At 46.1% G+C, this 22444-nt stretch overlaps 1 protein-coding gene and 1 long non-coding RNA gene across 4 annotated transcripts in view; both read left to right on the top strand.

Annotated features, from left to right (window-relative positions):
• Positions 1–22444, top strand: part of LOC136580895 (uncharacterized) — a 261801-nt gene that overhangs the window by 212507 nt on the left and 26850 nt on the right. The window lies entirely within an intron of this gene.
• The window catches only part of ATP11C (ATPase phospholipid transporting 11C), a 157756-nt gene that overhangs the window by 111685 nt on the left and 23627 nt on the right, over positions 1–22444 (top strand). For all 3 annotated transcript variants that reach the window (XM_066581798.1, XM_066581797.1, XM_066581796.1), the window contains exons 20-25: positions 33–201; positions 2622–2724; positions 4112–4257; positions 4634–4693; positions 6384–6511; positions 7584–7719. In XM_066581798.1, coding sequence (XP_066437895.1) covers positions 33–201; positions 2622–2724; positions 4112–4257; positions 4634–4693; positions 6384–6511; positions 7584–7719 — 742 coding nt within the window. The remainder of the gene's footprint in view (positions 1–32; positions 202–2621; positions 2725–4111; positions 4258–4633; positions 4694–6383; positions 6512–7583; positions 7720–22444) is intronic.

A 22444-nucleotide genomic window follows, 5' to 3' on the forward strand; every position in this document is an offset into this window, starting at 1 on the left:
GTCAGGTCAGTCAACTTCTTTATCTGTTTCAGGAGCTGGACGGGAAACCAAGATTTCGGGCTGATAATTGACGGATCCACGCTGTCCCTCATATTAAATTCCAACTACAGCTCCAGTCATTATAAGAATATATTTCTGCAGATCTGTCAGAAGTGTACAGCGGTTCTATGTTGTCGTATGGCTCCACTGCAGAAAGCACAGGTGTGTATATCAGAAACCGTAAAACAATCGCACTTTGTACATGGAAGGACAGAGGGGACCTTGAAAACAAGAGTTTTGTAAGAACTTAACGTAAAATCTCTTTCTCGTCTGTATCATTGGAGAACACAGCTTTGACCGTGGGTATATAGCAACTGCCGATTGGAGGTGGACACTAAGCAGACAAACGAGTTGGCTCCTCCCACTTGCTATATACTCAGCTAATCAGTTTTGTACGCAAGCAGTAGGAGCCAACTCGTTTGTCTGCTTAGTGTCCGCCTCCAATTAGCCCAGTGGGGCTTGTTATAAAAAAAGGTAGTGCTTAAATTAACCTAGGAGGGCGCCAGTGTGACCATAAACAAAAAAAAAAAGGGAGAAGAAGGCAAAGCATGATGCTAAAAAAATAAAAAATCCTTATCGGGTGGGTGTTGTGTCCCCCAATGAACATGACAAGAAAGAGATTTGACGGTAAGTTCTTACAAACATCTTGTTTTCTTGCCTGTATCATTGGGGGGCACAGCTTTGACCTTGGGAGGTTCCGGAGCAGTACCGAAGGGGTGGGAAAATTATAAGAAGCCGCATTTGTAAAGAAGCGTAATTAGCTCTTTATCCACGATTAGCGTTAATGGGTGCCTAGGCATTCAGTGTGCTCAGAGACAGAGCTTAAAGGGGCTCCCAACGAGGAGCTTCCAACAAGGCACCCACTGTCCAAGAAATATGTGCCGTAACACAGCCTGAACATAGGATGTCTCTGGCACGGTAACCCTGCACTGGCGCGAAGTGGCACCAGTGCGAGGAACCAACCTCAGAAACTTAAGGATCCACTATTGTTGTCGGGAGCACCAGCAGAGAGCCAGGGCGACTGAAAAATTCCACTAGAGATAGGAAAATTTGAAAATTGTGACCAGCTCATCCCATGGGACTAGTCTTCATAACGCGGGACCAAGTTACTACATGCGGTGAAATAACATGCAACAGGACGATAACTACCTTCATTTGATGACAAAGAAACTTGTGCCCGATAGCGCCTCTCGCTTAGGAGAGAGACGAGTTGACTGTGCGAGCTGGACGTGACATCAGTACCATCAGAAAGGGGGGTGAAACTTAAAAGAGCTGAGGCCCTATAGCAGGCAACCTAGTTGAACGTCAGGGTCCGCTGGAATCCAGACTGTAAGCACCCCCCAGCTAAGCAGGTTGTCGAAACGACAGCAACGCTATTGGAGGGTTAGTAGGAAGCACCCCAGGTGAATGCACAGGAGCTACCGCTACCAGATGGAATGGGAGATGAAGACACATAGCTCCAAAATACCATTAATATCCACCTTCTGAGACTGACATTGGCCACAGCCTCCACCTTCTGCATGAAGCCCCCGGACCCTGAAGAAGTCTAGGCCTAGGAAAAAGGCATCTGTGGGTTTTCAGGCCAGGGTGGCTTCATACCAAGATGTCACTCCCACCACATGACTCCAACCAGGCACCATAAAACGTGGCATAACTGCCAAATTTCCCCCAGACATAAGTCTTGCTGGTCCCTTTTTGGAACCCAACAGAGTCGGGAGGGTGACTGCTAAGAATTGAAATCAGTATTGGTGTACTAATCCGTCTCCTGCAAGCAATCCTGCAGGAGAAAATGGCACAGGAGGATCGCAGCGCGCTACTAACTCCGCCTGATTAAATGCTTTGTCTCCCGGAATGCGCCCTTACCTGCGTAGGACGACTATATAGAGAAATGCTGTAGGAGTGAAGTTGTAGACTGCATAGGAGAGAATGTGAGGCCTGTTCTGCTGCCAAATTTTGGGTCAGCGACGGACTCTGCCTCAACAAGATCATACATGCATCACAGACGGCATGAGTGACCCACGTCCGCATGGACACGGCTGACTGAGCTAGCAGCACAGTCATCCTAGAAAGCACTAGATATTGGTTTGGTCCCTAGGCCGCTTGGAGAGGGACTGGACCCATAGTGGTTCAGCATGTCAGAGCTTTTATTGCTCCGTTGACCTGCAATCGCTTCTTGAAGGAGGACAGTCGCTTGTCCCCACATCCCCGTAGTCCTGAAGACCTTACTTGAAGAGGTGTGCCTCCTACAGACACTAAGCTAAAAACTGATTAGCTGAGTACCTGCAGAGGGAATATAGCAAGCGGGAGGAGCCAACTCATTTGTCTGCTTAGTGTCCGCCTCCAATCAGCAGTTGCTATATACCCAAAGTCAAAGCTATATCCCCCAATGAACATGACGAGAAAACAGCTTCTCGCTGTCACACAGTGGAAAGAATGGCGCAGCACTGACTTTGTGTGAACTGATCAGTTGGACAGCATTAAAGCTACATCCACAATGACTTTTACACACTTTTATTCACAAACATCTCATTGCTGACCTAAGAAATATAACTGCAATTTTTATTTATTTTTTTTTTTTGCAGATCGTTAAAATGGTGAAAAATAGTAGAGGAAATCCGATCACGTTATCTGTGGGTGACGGAGCGAATGACGTTAGCATGATATTGGAAGCACACGTCGGGATTGGTACGCAATACCTTTTACACAACTGCCAGTGTATACACGCGTGATCTCTGTGGGGGCCATATTGGAGACATACACTTCCTTTTGTACCATTTTGGCATACAAAGGACTCTTTGATCGCTTTTTATTAATAGGGGTTTTCCTAAGGAACTACTATTGAGGACCTATCTGGATAGGTCATCAATAGTTGATTGGCTGGGGTTTGTATCTTGGGATTCTGAGTAATCAGTTGATTTGTGTGCCCGTTGTCAGCGCCACAATTACACATGGATCGGAGCTCCTACCACTGTGTAGTGGCCGGTGCTTGTAACTGCAGGCACAGTTTCCATTGATTTTAATGAGAGCTGCGCTAGTAGTACGATGTAATACCATAATATTACATTATACCGCAATCTGATAGGCAGTCTGTCAAGCCATGGCACGGGCATGGCTTGGTAGGCAATCTCCATTAGCTTCCCTGGGGGCTTTCAAAAGAATGATCAGGGCTTTTAAATGCCATTGTCAGAATTGACTGCGGCATTTAGAGGGTTAACGGCTGAGTTCAACGTGAGCTGACGGGAGTCAGCTGTGACAAACAGCCGGCACCTGGATTGTGTGAAGCGGGATTGGCTCCCAATCCCCATTCGTACAGATGTCCAGGACGTAACTGAACGTTAAGGGGTTAATGCTACTTCTAACCACCAGGCTGAATTAATTACATGGGTTATCCGAAGAACGACTTTCATCACCAATCCACAGGATGGGTGATAAACATCTGATCATCGCGTTTCATCCTCTCCTCCTCGCCGTGGGCTCTCTGCACCCTCCACAATGAGGGGCAGACTGAATGGAGTGGCGTTCGTACATGCGTGGCGCAGCTCCTTGTAGCTTTAGTGGGACAGACGGAGGTAGCTGAGGCTTGTACTCGCCTATATCCGTCATTCCCCATTGTTAACGAATGGAGAGGCGCCGTGCATGCGTGACCACCTCTCTCTATTCAGTCTGACGTCACTGCGGGTGGGTGCTGCAAGCCGGAAGCGACACCGGACCCCAATTCCTTGGGATCGTGGGGGTCTCAGTGGTGGGATCCCCACCGATCAAACTTTTTTGACCTATCCTATGTTTTTGTAATGAACCCTGTTTTCCCCCTTTCTGTTTTTGCTGTGAAGTATTGTCATGATACTTGGCTCATCCCTTAAAAATGATTTGCGTTTCGAAAGTCCATCGCAAACCCCATTCAGCTCATTTATATGGCCCACAAGTTACACCGGCGGCTGTAGATCGGGTCACTTGGCTCTACTCAAGGGTCTGGACCCACTAGCATTACTCTATCTGGTTTAGTAAGCAATACCTTTTTAATGCGCTCTCCTATAATCTAGCAGAATGTGAATAATCTACCATTTCCTTCCAGGTATTAAAGGAAAAGAAGGTCGCCAAGCAGCGAGAAACAGCGACTATGCCGTGCCAAAATTCAAGCACTTAAAAAAACTTCTTTTAGCTCACGGCCATTTGTACTACGTCAGGATAGCGCACCTTGTACAGTACTTCTTTTATAAGGTAAGCGCTCATTGACACCATTACCCCTTTAACGCAAATCAAACCTCAATTCCAGTAACGTACGGATCGTCCGCAGTAGAGGAAGGTTTCTTAGAGAGAAAAAAAAATCAATCTTAATCAAGGGCTTCATTAATCGGGCTTTGATAATGAGCAAGAAAGCTGCTGGGGTTTGCTGAATCTGCCTTTGCTGGCATTGTCCATGCAAGCGCCGTCCGTCATTGGTGGCTGCCCCTTATTGTAGCTGCTCCTGTCTACTGAGGAGGTGGGCAGTGTATCGGTGGAAGGTAATCCTATGAGGACTTCTTGGGACCATGGCTGCTCTTCATGGTAGTCTCATCAGTGTAGTATATTCTGACTTTTCCTTCTCTCTTTGCAGAACCTGTGCTTCATCCTGCCACAGTTTTTATACCAGTTCTTTTGTGGGTTTTCACAACAGGTAAGCGTTCTGTCCTGCTAATAACACAATGACGGGTCTCTACTGTCAATGAGGTTCAGTGGACGGAAATGACTGTACAGGAAGGCCAAGCGTGGCAGCAGGGTGTGGTGATGGTTGAAGGGTATATAGGTTGGGGATTAGGGTTGGATCTGCTCTGATATGCATTTCCTGCAGCGGGCGTGTGCTAATCTATAGATTGTAAGACGTCACCTGATATATTTCCAGGTGTGCAGCAAGGAGGAATGAATATTAAAAGGGGTTTTCCAAGGAAATACGATTCATAACCAATCCTTAGGATAGATCATCAGTAGTTGATCTGCGGGGGTCCGACACTCGTTACCCCGGCTGATGTGCTGCTCTGACCTCTGTGTAGTGGCCGGCACTTGTAACTGCAGGCGCGGTTTTCATTAGTCAATGTATACAAGCTTCATATGAATTTAGAAAGCTCATTGACTTTAAGAAATTAAGGTCTCTTCATAAGTTGGATGTTCCAGCTGTTCTTCACTGCAGAACAAGTACCTTGTGTATGGAAATCCCTTCTCCCATGACATCTAAGGAACTACTGGTGTACCACACAGTCTTTTAAACTTAGAGTGACCCTCCTGTCCTGGACAGACAAAGATGACCACACCAGCTTATCTGACTACCTGATGTATACTGTGCCTTAGTGTACATCTGTAGTCTAAGACGCTGCACTTCGCTTTGATTGGCCAGTGGTGCATACTGTGCATTTGGCTGTATTATTAGTCTTGCACTCCGCTTTGATTGGCCAGTGTTACCCACATGAGCATCCACTGACCAATCGGAGCAGCATATATTGTCTAAGACCAGTGTGCACCAGGTAGTCAGAAAAGCGGTGCAGCCATCTTTGTTGGTCCAGGACCAGAAGATCTCTTTAAAGAGGACGTGTCAGATCTTCCAATTAGCAGGGGGCAGATTGTATACTAGTACCGCTGCCCTCATTTGCCCCGAAAATATCCAATCACTTTTCGAGCCTCTTGCTAGTGTATTGTCAAGTACGCGGTCTCCAGCCGCCAGTGTTAATGGCTGACTTGAAATTTAATTGAAGCTGAATGGTGAAATTGCCCAGTTGACAAGGACAAAGCAGGAGCCATTGATGGTGGCTGGGGCGGCCGGTAGCTAAAATAAAAATTATTCTGGAAGCAGCAGGGACTCAGCAGTATAAGTACGCGGCCCGTTCTCATTATTTCATTTCATGAAAATCACCGTTGGCTCGTTCACTAATCATTACGTTTAAATAGCGGTCGCTCAGTCGTTCTCGGTCACTTATACGGCTGATGTGAACCGCTGGACGATTTCTCGTACAACAGCGTATCTTTCCCTATAAGCAGGTGGCGTGCGCAAACTCTGACGTCGTTCGCTGGCTCAACCATAAATAAGCGGACCCTTGGACAGTCTTCTGTTCTGCCACATGTGTGGGTTCCAGAAGCTGAGATGTTGGGAGTTGGGCAGTCTTACACCATGTGTACCACTGCTTTAGCTGTCCTTGTAAGACAGAAGGAATGAGTGTTCTATCCCCGTGTGAAAGACAATCTGTCATAACTGACCTTCTAGCGTACAGATAATCAAGTCCGCTGGTGATCCTTGTGGGAGGCTGAAGGAGCCGGGGCGCAGGAGATTGTTGACTACTGGATACCTAAAATATCTTTGTATTTCCCCTTTGTTGTAGCCACTTTATGATGCTGCATATTTGACCATGTACAACATCTGCTTTACCTCTCTACCAATCCTGGCCTACAGTCTGCTGGAGCAACACATCAGCATTGAAATGCTAATCGCAAATCCTAAGTTATACATGTGAGTAGAAGCTGTATTACCTGTTTATAAGGTCATTCTGCCACGGGGGCAACTTGTACACTGAGCCGAAAGTACCTATGTTATACCTTGGCATGTTCCAGAGCCTTCCAACTGATGTCAGGGTGTCCTACGTCCGGTTTCATGACTGGTCGGTACTGCTGATCACAAGTCTCGTAGTCAGTAATGCTGCAAGGAAATTGGAGCCCATTGAAATCCATTTCTGCATGTTGTAGAGATGCAATTGATCCTACAGAACCAGCGTGGTTCTTTTAGCTGCCATTATTATTCTGATTCGTCTAGTAGTGACAAGAAGCTCTTTAAAGGGGTTTTGTCATTACAACAAACCCCGTCCACCTGCTTTGCCCAGCCTGAAGTAAAAAAATAGGGCATGCTCGCCTGTCCTGGAGCCCCGGGATGCAGCTGAGAGCCACCGCCGGTATCCACAGTGACTTTTGAGTATACGGCCAAGCGGAAGTCAGGTGTCACCATGCATGTTTACCAGGAGCATGCACAGTGATGGATGCACAGTTGCGCTGTGGCCTCTGATTGGCAGCAGATGACACCTGACTTCCGTCAACCCGGAAGTCACCGCTGATGGCTCTCAGCTGCATCCCGAGGCTCCAGGACAGGCAAGTATTTCCCTCTTTTTTTACTCTAGGCCGGGTCGAGCAGGTGGACAGGGTTTGGTGTATTGACAAAACCCCTTTAAGGTTACATCTTCCAGAAATTATTTGTTACTTATCAAAACTGTAAGATGTTTGGTCAAAGGAAAATGGTAATGCTTAGAATTAGAGATGAGCGAGCCTGCTCGGATAAGGCAGAAACTCGCGCGAGCCTCGCTCTTCTCGAGTAACTGAATTCTCGTCCGAGCAGGCTCGTGGAGGGGCGGCTGGGTAGCGGGGGGGGGGGGAGAAAGAGCGATCTCTCTCACTTTCCCACTTCCCACTAAATACATCCTGATGAAGACTTGATGTAAAGCATAATGCACAATACTCCATAGGGTAACAGGCTGGGTCCTTTAGGGTCTTGGCATGCTTTTATAGACACTTTCCGCCTTCTTTACCCATTGCAGGAGAATATCTGATAACGCGATGCTGCAGTGGATGCCTTTTCTATACTGGACTGCATTGGGAGCTTTCGAGGGACTAGTATTTTTCTTTGGTGTTTATTTCCTGTTCCAGAATCCCTCATTGGAAGGCAATGGTCAGGTAAAGTCTACTTATGACCTTTATACGCCCTTTTCCCAAAAATATGCCATGTTTTTTCTATGTTTGTAAAGTTTTGCTTGTTGTTTTTCTTTATTACTCATATGAATCCACATGCAGTGTCCCATTAGCACATAAGCAACTTAATCAGAGACAATCCCACCCCTCCAGTGCTCATGTCATACGGCTTTTTCAATAAATATCCAGAGGAATGGATGGTTGTGCTTTTTTATCCCTTTTTTGTAACAATAGTTGTCCTTTAACCCCTTAGTGACGGACCTTTTTTCCGTTTTTCCATATTCTTTTTTTCCTCCCCCCTTTTAAAAAATCGTTCCCCCTTTATTCATCCATCGGCATCGCTGTATGAGGGCTTGTTTTTGTGGGAAAAGTTGTATTTTTCAGTGGTACTATTTAATGCACCATATAATGTACTGAAAAACCTAAAAAAAAAATCTAAGTGGAGAGAAATGAAAAAAAATGACATTCCGCAATCTTTCGGTGCGTCTTGTTTCTAAGGCGCACAAACTGCAACAAAAATGACACGATAACTTTATTCTATGGGTCAGTACGATTGCTACCATACCAAACTTATGCGGGTTTTTTTTTGTTCGTTTTTTTTGCTGCCATCTTCTGCACACAATAGCTTTTTTATTTTTCCATCGACATAGTTGTGCGAGGGGTGATTTTTTTTGTGGGACGTCCTGTGGTTTGCGTTGGTACCATGTTGGAGTACATACAACTTTTTGATCGCTTTTTATTGCATTTTTGTCTTGGAGACATGGTGACCAAAAAAGCGCATTTCTGGCGGTCTTTTTTTGACTATGTTCATCGTGCGGGGTAAAGGATTCATTACTTTGATCGCACTTTTACGGACGCAGCGATACCAAATATGTATTTTGGTTGTGTTATTTACATTCTTTTATTATAAATATGGCAAAAGGGTTTTTATCAATTTTATTACTTTTTTTTTTTTTTTAATTAGTAAAACTTTATTGATCTTATTTTTCCTTTTGTTTTTTTAGTCCTCAGAAGGGGCAATTACTTGCGATGCTTTGATCGCTACTGCAGGATGATGTAATGTCATAGCATTACATCATAGCACTATTGGGCAGGTAGTCTATCAAGCCACCCTACAGGCATTGCTTGATAGGCATTCTGCCATGACAGCCCTGGGGCCTTTTCAGAACACTGCCATGACACCTGCACGGCTCCCTGCGATTTCATTGCGGGATGGGTGGTGTACGGGGTCCTGAACATCGTTCCGGGGATTGAAATGCTGCTGTCAGAATTGACCACAGCATTTAAAGGGTTAACAACTCAGATGAGCCGCGCAACTTATTGGAGCTGTTGCCACTAGGTGTCGGCTGTAAGAAACAGCCCGAAGCCGCGATGTATGGCGGAAGATCGCCACATGATCTCCCTTCATACATGTCCTGCAGCTGCAGGCCGTCAAAAAGTGTACCGACGGTCGTTAAGGGGTTAAACAGAAGGCTTTTTTTTTGTTTTTGTTTTTTTCTTTAATAAAGTTTATTGCATTTGTTTACAACTGTAGAAAAGTACAAAAGCAAATTGACCACCATATACCCTATCACACTAAGGCCGCGCTCACACAACCGGGTTGGGTTCTGCGTGCTGATATCTGCAGCGGAAGACCTGTGAATGATCGCGGAAGTGAATTGCTTATGCATGCGGTTTTGGCTCGGCTAGATTTATACTACTTTTGTGGTGGTAGTATAAAGCACTTTAAAAGAAAACACTTCTTGTTGTGGAGGAAAAGCCCAGAAGAACAAGCGGAGGTTGCAGACAGCGGGCTGCATGGGGTGCTGCTCCCATGAATCCGCCCTGCATTGTCTGCCCACAACTTCTTAATTTCCTTATTCCATTTGTCATCTGATCTCCCAGCAACGTGCGTACGAATCTGCGTCCATAATTGCATATGCGCTGTGCTTTGAACACATCCATAGAGCTCAATGGAGCCCATATGCGCAGAATCCCCGGTAAAATAGAACATGCAATTGTTCTTCCGCTCGCGGAATCCACAATTCCTACCCGCAAGTGTGAGCGAAACTTCGAAAGTCAATGCCCGCGTATCATACACGTGGACGGTAATCGCAGGAGCCACAATTAAAATCCACTCGTGTGAGACCAGCTTAAGGGAGCACGCCAAGACCACGTCCTGAAGTATGAACTAGCGCATGAATGGCCAACTTAGATTTAATAGGACATGAGAAATGGATTGGCAGGTAGAGGGGCGATGCGGAGGAACACCCTCACCTCTGTGGGGAAGGGGACAGAGCGGTGTGGCTATAAACGGCCAGTCAAACAGACGAGGGGGGTTGCCAGCCAGCCAGAATTTTGCAACAGCTTTCCTAGATAGAGACAAGACTTCAGTGACAAATGATCTACCTGCTCTCCTAGGAAAGATGTCCGGCTTCGTATGTAGCTCACTTCCATCATAAAGGGGTATAGGGGGGGATCTAAGGTGAAATCCTTAGACTAAAGGAAACATTTTTCATCATCCTTTAAGAATAGCTTGTTGCCTGCTGTATTTGTTAAACCCACTTCGCAACAGACATGACAATTGGCTCGCTTGGGGACCCCTGTTCTTGCAATTGGTGGGGTCCCAGCAGTTGGACCCCCACTGATCAGATAGTTAGCACCTCTCCAGTGAAAAAGGAATGACTTCTTTTCATGAGACATCCCCTTTTACTGACTCAGCGCAACAAAAAACACATAAAAGCAGCGGCTCCTGCTCTGGCGTACTTTAGAGGGGTATTCCCTTCTCGGCTTGTCATGGCTGAGATGGGATAACCTGCAAGCTGCGTTCTGACCGCCTGTCGGAATGAGCTGAGCGCTTAGCAGTTTCCGTATGCTCTGGGTGGCCGGTAGCCCATGGCCGCTGTGTCCCATCTCGGCTATGAAAATGCAAGGCGGGACTACCCCTTTACTAGTCTGTATCATGCCAAGGATGCTGTGTTCTGTCCCTGTGTATAGGATAGTGCCTGTGAACGATCCACGTTTGTCTTTCTAATACATTTTCGACTTATTATGAAATAGAAAGTGAAAAAAAAAATTGAATTTATTGCATCGTATTTGTTGAGATTTTTTTCTTAATTTTTGTGTTTTTGCCACGGAGACATGTTACATTTCACTTCCTGTTTTAATGTTGGCATCCAGATCATGACAGCTTTTGGTAAGCATCTTTCTTTCACCTTGTACTGCTGAATTAGAACCTGATCCATGCATACATTCTAGTCATTAGTATTTTACATCTGACCCAATGACCGTACCATAGTGTGTCTTCATGGTAACGATTACTATGTAGTCTGATTCTGGGTCCTGCAGGCGTGTTCCTTTCATCTGCTCCCTACTCCTTGGTAGTAATCTGTAAGCAAGAAATAGCGGACAGATGAGAGAGAATTTGACTGCTTCTTTATAATCTGTTGCAAGGAAAAACCAAGGTCTGCAAAGGTAACATAGGCGCAAAACAATAGGGCATGTTTAAAGGGCCACTCTGGTGAAAACACATTTTTCCATCCCTGCCCCCTCACCTGGTTGTCTGTCACACTCTGGAGGATCCTCTGTATATTATAGTCACTTCCATGCAGTGCAGCCCCCTGTCTGATTCTTATCAGGCTGCATCTTGAGTTGCAGATTTCTTCCTACTTTCGCCTTCACTTTTCACTGCTGTTGATCATGCATCAGCACTGCATCACATGAACAGCTAGAGACTGTAGCATCTCTGCCTGCAGGAAGGACAGCACCATTAGCATCTGCATTCTACGTTCATCTACATAAGTTACAGACCATAAGTATACAGTCGGGAGGCTGAACGTTCATCTTGCCAAACCCAACACAGGAAATGCCAGACTAAATTTCCCCCATAAAGCAAAGTAAATCTCAGCTACTAAGAATTGAGATCACATGACCCACCCGAGAAAAAAGACTCAGGGAGGTTCAGATAGAAAGAAATAACTAACCAAGGTTATACTAGTCAACTTATACTGTATATACTGGGGGATAGCTACATAATGAAGAAGAAAGAAATTTCCCCAGAGTGGCCCTTTAACCACGACCATGCCAGATGCATTGGGGCAATATGACAACAGATCGCAACGGTGGACAAAATCATGAAAGTTTTTCATTTACAGCGTTAATGAAGCATGTTAAATACAAATGACTATGCAGTACCGCTGTATGCACAGTATTTAGGGGGCTCTGTACACACGTTCAGGGTTTGCAGCATTTCTGGACAGCAAGAATTAGGAAAGTGTCCTAGTATTGCTGTCAAAAGTACTTAACAGACGCCTTTATGGGTCAATGTGGTCCGTTAAGGTTTCTACCTGTCCGACTGAAAACAGACCAGACCTGGATGTCATCGCTCCGTTACACACCGAAGCCATGACATGAGTGTGAACAGAGCCGAGCGTTTCCCTACATCACATGGAAGAATATCTATAAGTTTTCCGGCTCTTGGCTTTGCATGCAATGAAGTAGTCTAGATTTTTTTTTCAGCATCACATTAGTTTATGCTGTGTAGTTATCCATCATTTGCCAAACCAATATCCAAATAGATTTTGTCATTTTAGCTATTGAGCAAAAATATTTGGATTATTTATTTTTTGGGACGGTTGGTTAAACTGAAAAATAAATATTTTCGAAGGCCATCCGGCGGCTCGCACCTGCATCCTCTATTCAGCGCTTCGTAGGCATTTGCTTGTTGAGATAGCTTAGTATTTCTCATTTCATACTGATGTGTAGTAAATGAGTGGAACGTCGTGCCAGCGTTAGTGCTGAATGATACTTTTACCAGCAGAACTTTATTATTTTAGCTGCAAAAACTAAATATCCACTTTGGAGAGAAGTCATCCAAACCGGCCAATTCTGGCAGAATTTCCTGCAAAGGAAAAAGAAATTTGGCGCATTGTATTTCAAAATGTCCTGTTCTAATGGGAGATAAACCACCGCCGTACATATCTGGCAGCTGCTCTGTCTATTGAAATACAATTACAGACTGAATGAGCTTTTCAGGCAACAGCTGTCTGAAGTATATGACCGGGCTAATAGCTGGACGCGCACATTAGATAAATATTTGCCAACGGTTCGATGAAAATGTGTGACGAATGGCCAATACTAGAGATGAGCGAGCACGCTCGGATAAAGCAGCATCGCTCTTCTCGAGTAACTGCTTACTGGTCCGAGCGTGCTCGGGGGGGCCGCGGGTGTTAGCGAGGGGTAGAGAGAGAGAGAGAGATCTCTCTTATTTTCCTCCTGCTACTCCGCGCCACCTCCCCCCCGAGCCTGCTCGGACCAGTAAGCAGTTACTGGTTATCTCTAGCCAATACCCATCTTGTCTATGCTGGAGAAAAGTTAGGGCTCATTCACAGGGGCATATATAAAAGCCGCAAGGAACCAATCAGAGCACAGCTTTCATTTTGAAAGTTGAGTTGTGATTGGTGGCTATGGACAACAAAGACAGGGTATCTCTTAGTTAGTCTCACAAATCTTTTTGTATAGTCATCGGCTAGGGTGGCCCTGACCGGCTGGTACAATCTGGCTGGTTGGTATTTCTTTACTGCGGTCCATTTTTATTTAATCTATGTCTCCTCCTCTACTGCGCCTGCACTTGTTTCCTGTGTGCAGGGTGTATTCCTATAGGGGAGGCTACATAACGTATATAGTCATATGCCCCTCCCACTGCAGCCGTATGATGAACGGGACCACCGAGTGCGCAAGATAGCTGAACAATGAGGGGGCGTGGCCAGCGACCAAGATGGACGGTCGCAACTGAGTGAGGCTCCCCAGGGGATTATATAATCCTGTAAATATCCTGGCCGCTCTACCTTAATTCAATTGCCGAACCGGACACGAACACTGCCCTAGCCCAGCTGCGACTGCTGGCTCGAGCTAAGGAGCCCACATATCTCCTGAACTCCCCTGCACGGAGCGGGAGCTGGCGGGAACGACCAGCGCGCCAACCGCCGCCATTACCTTCAGGCCTGCAGTCGGCACCCGACAGGCACCTGCATTCCCCCACCTCCGCTGACGACAGGCGAGCACCTTGCCTATCCTCCAGGGGAAAGACATCGCGGCGACACCGGGAGAGACCAAGCGCCTGACATCCCCTCACCACCGGACCCGGACATACCCGACGCGGCGCTCCGTAGCGGGACTCTATCATCACCGGGTGAGTGTGCCCCCTACCACTCAACCCCCGGAGCGCCCAGCGTCGGATGAGTACGGCGCTAGAGCGGACCCGCGTCCATACCCGTAACAAGCCGCCGCTGCCCTTGCTCCGCGGCCGGCACCGGAGACCCCCGCCGAGCCTCCACAGCCTGCCTCCTACCTCCGCAAAGCCGCCACCACCCTTGCCCCGCGGCCGGCGCCAGAGACCTCCACCGAGCCTCCACAGCCTACCTCCTACCTCCGCAAAGCCGCCGCTGCCCTCGCCTCGCGGCCGGCGCCGGAGACCTCCGCCGAGCCTCCACAGCTGCCTTCTACCTCCGCAAAGCCGCCGCTGCCCTTGCCTCGCGGCCGGCGCCGGAGACCTCCGCCGAGCCTCCACAGCTGCCTCCTACCTTCGCAAAGCCGCCGCTGTCCTCGCCCCGCGGCCGGCGCCGGAGACCTCCGCCGAGCCTCCACAGCTGCCTTCTACCTCCGCAAAGCCGCCGCTGCCCTTGCCTCGCGGCCGGCGCCGGAGACCTCCGCCGAGCCTCCACAGCTGCCTTCTACCTCCGCAAAGCCGCCGCTGCCCTTGCCTTGCCGAACCTCCACAGCTCGTCTCCCTCTACCTCCGCTGAAGATCGGAGGACGGTCCGGGCCCCCGCTGGGCGAACTGCACCTGAGGGGAACTGGGGAGGCAGAACGGCACATCGGCACCCCTTCACTGCCGACTCTAAACATAAGTGACAAAACAGACCGCTCTCAACCCCTGCGAGAGCTAGCGGGCAAACAGCGCTAGACAGACCCCATTAGAAGGCTACCACCTCCACCTCCCACTTTCTGCCGACAGGGGGATTCTCCCGCTCCCAGCCGTAACATCCGCCTCGCGGGAAAGGACTGCAACACGCGCCTCCACCCCCCCGCTGCCGGCCCTAGGCGCATCACACGCGACGTGCAGCACTTTGCCCCTGCCGACACGGAGAGTTCGCCCTACCTCCCATCTAAATCCTGAGAACACAGACCAGGAAAACCGGAGGGAGACCGCAGCATCCGCATCGAACATTCGGCCGCGCGGAGCTCTTGGACGCAGAAATCCACGGCCTAGAGACTACCTGGTGCACTTTCTGGGAAGACCCCCGCACCTAAGGGACGGGGAAGATCGATCGAGGCTGGACCCCAGCTTCGGGAGGAGCCACCCCAAAAAAAAGTGAGTAGACGACGGGGGAAGGGGGGATATCCTGGGACGTTTTACCAACCACATAGTCACAGAGAAACCCTCCCCCCCCAGAAGACATTGTCTGGTAATCAGCCGGCAACTATAGCCGAAAACACAGAGGACTATCATAGGCCTTTCAGTAATAAGACTATGCAGTCTGCGATAACTACAAACTAATTTGATCCATACCAGCAAACAATACAGTTATACTCCTTACTTACCAGGCACTATACAGCTACACTAGCCCAACGTCACTGAAACTAAACGACCACCCGGGGTCTCATCCAGAATTAGAGAGTAACCCTTAAGACCCATAAAGGAGAAACGTGACCGGCCCCATTAAATTAAACAAGACAACGATACGAGCAAGGATCCTACCAATAATATAGATTACATAGCTGCTCACCATGAGCACCCGCACTAAAGGCGGCGCCGCCGCGGAACGACTTAAAGAATTCTCCCGCACCGAGGGAACAGAGCAGTCACCACGTTCGTCCCGAGCCGAGCGAGCCAGAGATACCGAAACCGACTCGGGACAAAATACAGAACCTACACTGCGCCAACTATTAGACGCCATAAATACCTGCAAGTCCTCCCTTACTGGGAAAATAGAGGAAGTTAAATCAGATGTTACTTTATTGCGTCAAGATCTACAAAACATACGGGGCAGGATGCACGAAATGGAAGACCGAATCTCGAAAGTAGAAGACACCCTGCATCCGCTCCCTAAAGCAGTCCAAAAAGCCGTGAGGCAAGCAGAATTCTGCCAATCCAAAACGGATGATCTTGAGAACCGGCTTCGACGTAATAACGTACGCATAATAGGTCTCCCAGAGAGAGTCGAAGGCTCCCAACCAGAATCCTTTGCAGAAAACTGGCTCAAAACTATGCTGGGTGAAGACATCTTTTCAGCCTCCTTCACGGTAGAAAGAGCCCACCGAGTTCCGACCAAACCACCAATTCCGGGCGCCCCACCACGGCCATTTCTGGCAAGAATTCTGAACTGTAGAGACCGGGACATAATACTACGCCAGGCCAGGCTGAAAGGCCCCCTCAAATATAATAATGCGGCAATTTCCATCTTCCCTGACTTTTCAGCGGACTTACAAAAACAAAGAGCCTCCTTCATGGACATCAAAAAGAAACTCCGAGATAGAGGCATCCAATACTCAATGGCATATCCAGCTCGCCTGCGGATCGTGGCGAACGACAAAGTGATCTTTCTGCAGTCCCCAGCCGAAGCCACGGAATGGCTCCACATGCATCCGGTGTCACCCGAGACGAAATAACTCGTGCAGCAACCCAAAGATAATGTAAATTTTCTTTAAAGTAGATCTAGATTCATAATTCACTGGCATATAGGTGACAGCAGAGAGGAAAAGAACATGTCAAGGAGTGGCAGATCTCCTTTAATTACAGGTGGGCTCCGAGGCACCGGCCGGCAGTCCGATTGCCGCCATAGCGGTAATAGCCTATGATCTAAAGTCCGGAGCTAATCCCCTATAGGCCAGAAGAATTTCCCCCACTCACAACAACAGCTACTCTCAACCAGATTGTAGCTTATTTCTTTTTCTAAATTCAGATATCTGCGACATATTTAGGTCAAGCAGAATGTTAATTGTTAATTGTTCAAACTGTTATAAATGTGTACTAGTTGAGGTACAAGCCAATCTGTGCTGGTATAATATTTCCTCCTTAATGCACAAAGAAACGCATCCTAACTACCCGAAGCATCCGAGTAAGCCATATATCACAATATTTTTTAATGTCTCTGATATGTCTTAGCTGGAATGTGAGAGGGCTAGGCGCTACTAACAAACGCAAGGCAGTCTTCTCACACATCAAACAATTTAACCCCCATATTGTGGGCCTGCAGGAAACTCACCTCACCGCAGATAAAGCAGACTCCCTCAAAAAACCCTGGGTACAATGGACGAGCCATTCCTTCCACACCTCTCTCTCCAGAGGGGTTTCTATACTTATACACAAATCACTAAGATGGAACCCCATAAATGTTAAAAGAGACCCTGATGGCAGATTTGTATTCGTATACGCCGAAATTGATTCTAAACCATATGTTATTATGTGCATCTACAACCCGCCCCACGATAGCCTTCACCTCTTACAGGCGGCAATAACGTTCGCCCATCAGTTCCCCTCGGCATATGTTATCTGCATGGGAGATTTCAATCGGGTAATGAACCCAAATAAAGATAGATTCCACTTGTCTCCCAGTTCACATATCCCAATTAACTCCCCAATGCAACAACTTGTGGAAAGCATAGGATGGATAGACCTCTGGCGATCAAAACATCCAGACACCCTTGAATTTACATGCCACTCCACAGGCCAAAACACACTGTCAAGAATAGATTACATATTATCTTCCCCGACATTAGCACTTTATGCAACAGATGTAACACACTGCCCACGAGGCACGTCCGACCATAGTCCAATACTATTAACCCTTAAATTCCCCAGCTGTGGACTCACCCCTACCTGGAAAATACATCCCTTTTGGCTCAAACTCCTAAAAACTAATGACCAAACCCCAATACATATTTCAATGTTTCTAGAGGCCCATGAGAATAACACCCACTACGCCTTGAAGTGGGATACCTTCAAGGCATACCTTAGGGGAAGCCTTAAATCAGCCATCTCCTATATTAAAAAATCAACATCCCAGGCCGATAAAGAGCTTGAGACTCAAACATCAGAAGCCGAAAAAATCTATGTTGCCAACCCCACGGACTTTAACAGAACAAATTGGCTCGGCCTAGCCCGTTTATACAAAATCCAAATACATGAAAAAACCAAACGTAAATTATTCTTTACGAAACAACACTACTTTGAATTGGGTAACCAATCAAGTCATTTACTGGCGAATCTCATCAAACAGGAAAATCAAACAAATACGATCTTAAAAATTCAAAACACGCAGGGCATAGAACTAACAGATGCACAATCCATAACAGCTCGCTTCCAAGAATACTATGCAGACCTCTATAAGTCATCCTCGGATAAATCACTCCTGGACACTCTTAATTATCTACAAGACCTAAAATTTCCAACACTATCAACCGAACAAATAGAACAGCTGGAAGCCCCAATAACAATAGAGGAAATTCAACAAACAATTAAAGATATGGCACCCAATAAATCCCCTGGACCTGACGGCCTCCCAATAGAAATATATCGGAAATACAGCGAGCAAATAATCCCACTTCTACACGAAACTCTTCATCAGGCCCAACTAGGAAATTCTCTCCCTCCTTCTCTATATGAAGCGTCTATTATAGTCCTTCTAAAACCTGACAAGGACCCAGTGGACTGTAACTCGTACCGGCCCATCTCATTGGTAAATGTAGACTATAAAATCCTCACTAAAATCCTAGCTACCAGGCTGAACCAAGTAATACTATCCATTATACATCCTGACCAAACCGGTTTCATGCCAGGTAAATCCACCACGATTAATATTCGAAAAGTACAAACAGTGATCCAGCTGGGCAGGAAATACAACATGCCTTGGGCCCTCGTCTCACTAGACATGAAAAAAGCATTCGACTCCCTGGAGTGGAATTTTCTGGAAGCCTGTCTAACGCGTTTCGGGTTCGGTCCCAAGTTCAGACAATGGATCAACATCATATACAAATTCCCAAAGGCTAACGTAATAGTGAACGGGGTCCCCTCGGCAGAATTCCCACTTACGAAAGGCACCCGTCAAGGGTGCCCATTATCCCCAGCTTTGTTCGCCATAGCTATAGAAGCTTTGGCAATCCGGTTGAGATCTTCCGATAATGTGACGGGTGTCAGATGGGGGGGAGTAGAAAGCAAAGTGAGCCTATATGCGGACGATACCATTCTTTTTCTTTCAAACCCGGATATCTCCTTCTCCCAAGCCATGACCTACATAGACCAATTCTCCCAATTCTCCGGACTATTTGTGAACTGGACCAAATCCACAATTCTATACACCGACCTTAATCCAAAAAATGACCCCTATGTTACCAAATATAACCTGGCAATAGTCTCCAGATTTAGATATCTGGGAATAATCATGGCGCGTGAACACCATAAAGCCATAGAAGATAATATTACTCCCTTGCAAGAAACTCTAAGACACAAATTTAAGAAATGGGCCAAATTACCATTATCAGTAGCAGGCCGTATAAACCTAATCAAAATGGCGATTCAACCTAAATGTTTATATATATTTCAACATATGCCACTACAGATCCCCAAACGGCTCTTTCAATCCTTCAACTCCCTCATCACGTCATTTGTGTGGAATTCCACCCGCCCCAAACTAAGCCTTACGACACTACAAAGGCCAAAAGACCGAGCGGGGATGGCCCTCCCAGATCTCCGATTATACTATCTAGCAGGACAGCTGAGGAATATCCAACCATGGTTCCGTTCTAAAAAGATGCCCACGGCAGACAGTTACTTGGCGGAACAAGTAAAAGGCAACAACCTACTAAATTACTTAGAATTCCCAGAATGCTCAAACTCAGCCGAAGTATTACCCCTACACAAGCTGGCACTCAGTGTCTGGAGAGAAGTTAAAAAACTACAAAATTTCCACGACGTGATGTCGGATCTCCCTCTCTGGGATAACCCCGGGCTGACCGCCTTACTTTCCATACCAGATACCCACTATTGGACCAACTTGGGAATTACCACGACAGGCGACATATATAAGGAAGGAGTATTCCCTACATTTACCCAGATGTGCGAACAACTCCAGACCCCCCAACTGCAACTATTCAGATTTTTTCAGCTGAGACATGCGTTGAACACTCAATTTCCTCCGACCTCTACCCAAATATCAAAATTCCCCACGATCGGCATACTAAAATCACAAGGCCCCAAGGGTCTGATTTCAACCCTATACACACACCTACTCTCTGCAAAGCTAAACTCTAATCCACTTCCCGCCTTCGATAAATGGAAAACTTGTATTCCTTCCCTGACACCGGAAGAATGGACAGAAATAGAGGAATCCCACTTAACAGTATCCCCCGCTATAAACAACAAATTGATTCAACTATACATTGTCCATCAAGCATACATAACCCCTAGTCGTTTATTTAAAATGGGAAACACCCAGTCAAACTCCTGCCATAGGTGCAACCAACCAAACGCGGACTTCTGGCATCTAATATGGAACTGCCCAGCTATCAAGACCTACTGGTCCAATGTAATAGTCCGAATAAACCAACTACTAGTACCTCCCTACATCATAAACACTGACCCCAAGATAATCCTGTTTGGCATGCTGGAGGAAGAGTACTGGCCAAAATACACCTCTATATTTCTTAAAGAAGTACTTTTCCTGGCACGCAAAGAGATAGCCATGCACTGGATGGCCACGGACCCACCCTCAACCACACAATGGATTCAATTGGTAAACTCGATAATCCCATACGAAAAAATTATATATAAAAACAGAGGGTGCCCAAGCAAATACCACAAGATCTGGGGCTCATGGCTGGAGTCCTACTCCACGCTATCTACAGACTAAACAGCATATAAACAGAAATAAAAACAAGACCAGCACGGATTGCTTCAATTTAATTGTTTTTAGATATTTAGTTATTTCAGACCTTAGACATATATAACACAAGATTTATTTTGTTAAATAAAAAATAATAAACATGTGAATAAAACATGAAGATACAGCTAAAGTAAACCATAGACGGAAAACTCTAAGTACAACATTGAAATGTATTTTGATATTCTATATTTCTTTTTTCTGTATCGTATAATATGTGTGATAAATAAAGAGAAGTTAAAAAAAAAGATAGCTGAACAATGGGGTTCAGGAGTAATGCAGAACAGGACTTTACATAAATATGTATGAAATTTACTCCCACCAGCATTTTACATGTAGGTTTAAGTGCCCTAACTTTTAGTACACCAAATTAAAAGGCGCGTTCTTCATAACAAATGTAGCACGTCTGGCCAGTCTACGCACCAGAATGTGAAATCCACGCCAGCTCCGGCATAGTTTTTCACTATAATTTATGCCAGCTTCTGGCGTATATGTTTGCCTGCAGGAAGCCACACCCCATTTTTCTAATCTTGCCCAATTTTGGGGGCCAGGTGAGAAGGATGCAAAAGAGTCAGAAAGTTGCACATTTTTGTGCAAGCATGATCTGCACTAAAATTTGCAACTTTTTATCGCAGGACACTGTCATAAGTGAACACATCGATTCTCCCCAGGGTTTGTTGACTTATCCAACATACTAATTGGCTTCTAATAATAATCTAATGTTTACGTTGAGTTCTAGAATTCGGATTGTAAGCAGGCCCAAGGACAATCTACTTAATTTGCCCATAAATATGCAATATCTAACTGGAGCTTTCTCCATTATAGAATTTTATGTCTGACTTGTGGGACACTGATCAGTAGGATGAAGGGGCCAAAGTGCTAGCATTACAGTGCCTGGTCAGAAGCAACAACATGGCATAAATTGCTGTGTTTGAAACACTTCTGTAGGGTATGTTCATACTTGGTGAAGCGGTATGGATTATCCACAGCAGAAAATCCACACCACATTTCTGCGTTAATACCATTTGGTGTGGATTTTCATGCAGATTTTGGTAAGGATCTGTAGAACGGATGAAATCAACTGTGGCTCTGCACCAAATTTCGCACCAACGGTGTAGATTACGATGTGGAAAATCCACGTGTGAACATACCCATCAACTAATCGTAAAAAAGGAAATCCCTGTCAACAGGACACTCTCGTGTATCTTCCAAGATCTCGCCAGCATTTCTGCAGGTTAGTGTTGACCATAAGTGGAGATGTTCGCTTCAGCTTCATTTTATGGTCTAGACTGGACAAATGCATGAAAGCTGGTACAGTAGATGGTTGGCGGTTCTGCACAGTACTCTTATTTTTCTGCATTACTTTCACATATTATTGCATTTCACTGTGTTTTATTAGATGTCTGTACAAAACTAGAAGCTTCAGCAACAAAGGTCTCTCTATATATATTTCAGTTTTATTCCTGTTCTAGCTTTTGACCTCTCGGCTGTACATTATTCTAAATCTATAAAAGTTTTACATCATTGGAAAAAAAACTGAAAATGTGCTTTCCGATATTGTAGAATAATTGTACAGCATGTGCAGTTCCCTTGCGGATACACAAAAGTTCACTAAAGAGTAAACCTTTGGTTTAACATGACTTTCCATGGCCTTGATCATCTTCATTGCCCGCAAGCTCCATGTAATGCCTTTCGTTTGACATGGTAGCCTGTGGTAGAAGGATGAAGCTAGTCCTTCGTTAAACCAGAGGACAGAATAAGTAGTGTTAGATTAAAAACTCAGCATTGATTTG

The sequence above is a fragment of the Eleutherodactylus coqui genome, chromosome 10 (assembly GCF_035609145.1).
Source record: "Eleutherodactylus coqui strain aEleCoq1 chromosome 10, aEleCoq1.hap1, whole genome shotgun sequence".
NCBI lineage: Eukaryota > Metazoa > Chordata > Amphibia > Anura > Eleutherodactylidae > Eleutherodactylus > Eleutherodactylus coqui.